Here is a 6170-nt window from a genome sequence, read left to right as displayed (position 1 = left end):
ACTCTTTCAGAGGCTCTTAGAGGTAAAACCAATGATTCTGCTATCTACAAGGACTTTGGATCTGACAAACCTGTTCTCTCTCTTCAGTGGCGCTGAGATTTTTTTTTGGTCAGAGAATCTTAGCTGGATAAAAATTAAACTTTTCACAGAAGCGTATCATTCCAGTGGGAATGTTATTGGGATGCTTCACACGCCAGGAATTTAAAAAAGAGAGGGAGAGAGAAATAACCAGTCAATCTGCATTTACCTACCATGTGGGAAATGCAGCTCTATGAGAGTGCAGACCTGAACACTGGTTGCACCCATAAAGTAGTTACAGTGGTTGGGGGCAACTCTCCAATTTGAAAGACCCATTTTCAGTCCAGCACAGGTAGAAAAAACAATTCCCCAACTTTGAATATTTTCTCAAAATCAAATTTGTGTTTTCTTGCTGGCTGCAAGTCAGGTGGTCTGTCCATCAGGGAAGCTGTTTGCAGTTAAGACAACCGGAGGCAGGGAGACTAGCTCCAAAGCTGAGGCGAATTTCAATCATGGGGCTTTGAGCCCCGGAAATAATGTAAGAAATAGCAGCTAGCAGCTTCAAAGACTCGAACTATGGGGCTTGATTCACCCCAGAATGACTGGGCCCAAACTCTATGGGGCAGATCCTATTCCACCTATTAGACAGCAAGTAGCCCTTATCCATCTAAATGTGATGGCATTCCACACAGCTCAAGTGCCCAAAAAATCAATAATGCAAAAGGTAGATTCCCTTCCTTCTTGCTGCTGTTTATGACTTAATCTTAAGGCTAAGATGATAGCATATTATGAAAGGAGATACTTTAGCTTATTATAAACTGATCTGAACCTTTCTGGATAGGACAGGATATAAATCTCAATACTAATTTTCTAGGGGTTTGGGTTGTAGCCGTGTTGGTCTAAGGAAGGGTTTTTGAACCCGAAAGCTTGCTTAATAACTATTCTCCAACCATTTGGGTTGGTCTAATAAAAGATATCAAATTCACCCAAGGAACCTTGTCTCTCTACTAATTTTCTAGGCATTCTAGCAGGATGGAATGGGATGGCACTAAGCACCACTTAGACATCTAAATAAGTTAAATAGATTTTGGCCTTCATATTCAGAGGGTCACTAACTTTGGTGATATAGTATAATTTTGTTCCTTCCACAAACATAACCCATCCTTTACATTTTTGTTTTCTGTAAAATGTGTGTCTATGTGGAGTCACAGAGAGATTTGGAAGAACATTGCTCCTTAATTAACTGAGAATGTGTGTGTGCAGAGATCAGGGTATGGTGGTATATAAGGTGGTGGTGGAAAGACTGTCTAGAAGAAGACAGTCTGACTGATCTCAGAGGCTGTAGATCTTTCATTAATCCTTCACAAGATGAGCAGTGACGTGTCCTATTCATTTCACTGATGAAAATATTTCTTTTGATATTTAGCTACCATGTTTCCAGTGTCCTTTAACTGTTGTACAAAAGTATCACACCATGTTCCCAGAAGTCTTCTACGGCAAGTACAGATGTTTGAAATCCAGAAAGAGGATGGAGTATGCCACTTACCAGCTGTTATGTAAGAGGGTATTTTTCTTGGATGGTTTAATTTTAAAAGGACCAATAGTCACTGGGCCTGGTTTTCAAGTTATGTCAGTGTAACTCTTATTAACTACACTGCTGAAAACACAGTAGAGAGTTAGGACCCATATGTTTTTAAAATTAGCTTTTTTCACATTATTAACACCTTGGAGTGCTAAAATTAACTTACATTAAATAAAAATTCACCATTTTCACCATTAATGTTGGTGGATACCTCTTGCACTTCATTTACCATGGACACAGAGAAAAGACATCAAATCAGCTTTACTTTCTTAGTATGAAGTCAAGTGGAAGGCAGGGCAGGGCGGCACTTTAGAGATTAACTGATTCAGAGAGACATACACTTTCATAGGTAACAGGTACATAAGGTACCATCCTGCTCTGGATCGTCAAAAAAAAAAGAAAAAAACTCAAAACAACAGCTTTACATTTGTTTATTGTAGATGCATCTACATGTGCATATTAATGTGAAGCAATAAACTCTAGCACTTATCATGTTAGAGTTTATTGTTTCTGGGTGCTGCATTTATATTTGCACCTGAGACCACAGCACATCTGGGTCCAAACAGCACGAGTTGGCGGGGGTGAGGGTCAGCCGCTAGTCCGGTACTACTGCTCAGATCAACATGCTGCAGAGGGGCTGGCTGGGGCACATGGGTGCTTCAGTGTGTGGCTAGCTGGCAGGCAGCCCCTGCGCCGATGTACCCTTGTGCCCCAACCAGCTAGGTCAGCATCTACACGTGCATTGCTGTGCATGAAAAAAACCTGCAGCAGGGTAGTACCTGTAAATATTTAGTAGTATTTACAATTATTACCTTGCTTTGGAGTTTATAAGTTTACTGAGGCCTAATAGGGCCCCACATGTAGATGCTGAGACATTTAGTGTAAAGCTAATCAGGCAGCTTTGCATTAAACGACTTGTGTAGACATACCCAGTATAGTCTAATCAGTTCCAACTTTTGGCTATCTTCCACTAGCACTATACCATAGCTTTGGTCCTATATCACAGGGGGATGTTTAATTTCAAACCATAAATGAAAATTTTGAATTGAAAAACAATCATGGAAATATTTGCATTCATGTTGTTTCATAAATCTTCAGTTTTATAATATCTATCAGACCGCTTCACTTTACTGCCAGTGTAAATGTACCAGTTTGCACTGTGTGTACTGTCAGGAACTCTGAAGCCTCTCCCTCCATAATTCAGGATATACTGAATGTGGTAAAACTACTACTTGTTTTGGAAGTAAGAGAATCACCGATAGTTGACCTCACACACTTGTTCCACTGTAAATCAGTTAATTGATGCTACTTAAACATTACTAAATGATGACTAATACAAGCATATGCATGCTTTGTTACTTTCGGATATTGCCATTTACCTTCTAGAAATGACTTGGTACTGTTTTATTCTGACACTTGCAATAGACATTGCTGTTTTTTTTCCTTTCAGCCTTTATGTGAGACATGAATGGTTATGTGCAAGCCCACATAATAAAAATGTTAGAAAATGGCTACAGAAGAATACATCCAAGATTCCTAGAAGAAATATTCATACTGGGAGGAAGGAGAGAAACAAGAGCAAACACAAAATTAAACACAACATTGTGAAAAACACTACTGGGCTGAAATAAAACCTGTGATGGAGGTATCTGTAGAATGCTACATTGTATCCACTGCAACCCAGAAAAAACACCAGATTAAGAATTCATGTGCTGGATGACTGCTCAACATTGTGTAGTTACAATCTATAACTTCATAGGCTATAAAAATAATCTTTCAAAAGCCCCAAAGCAAGCTGCAATAGATATCAACTGTACCTATTCTTTATCCCTTTTCAATTGTACCTTGAGATGATCTTGTTTTTGGAGTATCCTACTAGTTAAATAAGGCTGGTAAAGGAAATAGTTGATGAATTAGAAATGACCATGTCATTGGCATGTCTACTCTGCCTCATCTGCTGTGACCTCTATAATCTGCAATAGTATGTAACTTCAAACTCTGTAACTGTCTCCCTTGACTTTCAGAGCTGTCCCTTTCATCTTACTCTGATCTCCATTTTAAGATCTCTTTGTGCAAGTCTTCCTCCTCCTCATTCTCCTTTGGGTTTTATCCCTGGTGTTCTCTTCGTTTTAATTTACCTTCTGAGCTTGAACAGAGACTGGGACCATCTTTGTCCTACTGACTCATGAATGGAATTCTCCCAACCTGCCTTCTCCTTCCCAGTTGTGTAGCTACTTCACATTCTGTCTGGGGGATCACCAGTCATGGCTGCAGCTTGCCAAAATGTCAACTTTGTTTTCTACTTCAGCCCTTCTGTGCTTCCAGCATTCCTTGCCGCTGACAATCCTCCGTGTCCTTTAGGCTCAAAATCTAGGGGCCCAAGATTCTGGCAGCCTTGCTACCCACTTCTTGCCCTTTTTCTCTGAGTGCTGTCTTTGTGCCTTCTTTCATGTTACCCCCTACTGTTTGGAGTAGTTTCCCAGACTCATTTCTCCAGGTTCCTTCCCTTCTTCAAATGACTGACTTCCTCAGCAAAACATAGAAGCCCCAACCCATGGCAGTCAGTTGCATTTTCCACTGTACCAAAGTGGAAACAGTGATTAAGGGGAAGTAGGGGATTGAAAATTTAGAAAGTTTGCGGTATCCTTATGAAGAGATATAAGAGAATTAATAGGTCAGGAATGATACAGGTGCTTGTAACAATCACTTGATCTTGCCCCAAAAGGCCAAGAAGTCCAGTATTACTGTAACCCTCATTTTCCTTCCACTGCTCTTCCAATTATTGTTTGTTATTTTTACTTACTGTATCGAGTCTAAAATTAGATTCTTTGTTCCCTGTAGCAACGCTGTCTCTCGTGTCCTCTGTAAAGCACACAGGGCACGTTAAATGTTTTTATAACTAATAATGATCTCCAGACATATGAGAAGGATGCATGCAGGTCACTAGATATCAGAAGCAGACAATGGTTTCCCCAAAACAAAGAAAAATGGCTGTCCTTGGTGAATAGCTGGCTCCCTCAGCTGCTGAAGTGCACAATGATGAAAGAAATAGCAATCGGTAAGAAAAAGCCAAGGCCTGCATCACATCTGTGCAAGTGGGATAGAAGCGTTGGTGGTTTCAAGTCTTCCTCCAGTCCTTACCGGATACAGGGACTAAAGCAGGCCCTGGCACAGGTTGGAGCTGCGCCTGCTGGAACTGTTTGTACAAACTCTTCTGCTAGCCCAGGATTTCTCCTGACTTCTAACATACCCAGAATAATTCCTGCTACACCACAGTGAGGGAGTCGATGGCACAAATCTAGCTTTCTAGCAGCTGAGAATTCTACCAGGCAGGAAACTGAATTCTCTAGTTGGTCTAATAAAAGATATTGCCTCTACCACACTGACTACCAGGCAGGAAAAATCCTCATCAGGCTGCCTAAGGCAGCTTAAGTCTCCTTTGTACTATTGGAAGATTCCAGCCAGGGCTGAGGCTCCGCCATGAGACTTATTTCTCAAGCTGATATTTTTGGCAGGGCTGTGGCTCAGCAAACTTTCAGCTAGGATACAAAGTCAAGAGTTGCTTCCACACAGAGGTATAGGTTGTAGCTGTGTTGGTCTAAGGACATAGGCAGACAAGGTTCTTTGGGTAAATCTGGTATATTTTATTAGACCAACTCAAATAGTTGGAAAAATTCATCTTTGCAAGCTTTTGGGTATAAATACCTTTCGTCAGGCTGAGGAAGCATCTGCAGGTGGTGTGTGCTCTTCCTGGATGGAATGAATAGTAAAGAAGCCAGCAGCTGGTATGCATGCAAGAAAGGCAGTCAGTGAAGTTATAAATTGAGGAGTCAATAGGTGACAGACAGGTTGGGGTTGGGGGGAGGGGAATGAATGGAGCTGGTAAATAGTGGAGAGATACTTGGGGAGTCAAATTTTAGGCAGGTTATAATGTGTCATAAATCCAATGTCTATATTTAGTCCATGATTTTTTTTGTATCAAGGAGTTTGATGAAGTGAAGTTCATAGGCTTGCCTGCAAAAGGTGTTTTGTAAATCCGCTTTGAGGATTAGAACTGAGAGTTTGGAGAGAGAATGGTTTTCTTGTGAGAAATATGCCCCTACAGGTAATTGGGTATTTTTGTCTTTGATAGATTTCCAGTGTGTGTTCATGCAGTTGTTGTTTGGTCTACCCTACACAGATTTTTTTTGCTTCCACACAGATTTTTAAAGGCATCTAGATACCTAAAGATGCAGAAAGGCTCCTAGGGGAATTTTCCAAAGCATCTGGCTAGCTCCCACCTGCATCACTGGGCATCTAAGTATTCTTACAAACCTGTCCCTTGGAACAGAATCCACAACACAGACCAAGGCTGAGGCAATGTTTCTGGGGAATATTTTGTAAATGAAAGGTTACTGTTGCCATAATTTCAGCATGCGTTCTGTGTTAAATAGTATTATGGCTACTGAATATCCATTGGCTATTGCAAATATTAAAATATATTATGTGCTGTATACAAAAATGATTTCTAATCACATTGTGTCAAATGCATTCATTATTGTAAACAGATGGGTGCAATGCCAGATCTGTT

The 6170-nt window shown here is 40.6% G+C and overlaps 1 protein-coding gene across 1 annotated transcript in view; it reads left to right on the top strand.

Annotated features, from left to right (window-relative positions):
- CCL28 (C-C motif chemokine ligand 28) overlaps window positions 1-5295 on the top strand; it is a 16618-nt gene extending 11323 nt beyond the window's left edge. The window contains exons 2-3 of the mRNA XM_006026712.3: window positions 1445-1574; window positions 3051-5295. Coding sequence (XP_006026774.1) covers window positions 1445-1574; window positions 3051-3231 — 311 coding nt within the window. The 3' untranslated portion in view covers window positions 3232-5295. The remainder of the gene's footprint in view (window positions 1-1444; window positions 1575-3050) is intronic.
- The last annotated feature ends 875 nt before the right edge of the window (window positions 5296-6170 follow it).

Source organism: Alligator sinensis, unplaced genomic scaffold (genome assembly GCF_000455745.1).
Source record: "Alligator sinensis unplaced genomic scaffold, ASM45574v1 scaffold663_1, whole genome shotgun sequence".
In the NCBI taxonomy this organism is placed as follows: Eukaryota; Metazoa; Chordata; order Crocodylia; family Alligatoridae; genus Alligator; species Alligator sinensis.
The sequence above is the reverse complement of the archived record's forward strand: the minus strand, read 5'-3'. Positions and strand labels throughout refer to the sequence as shown.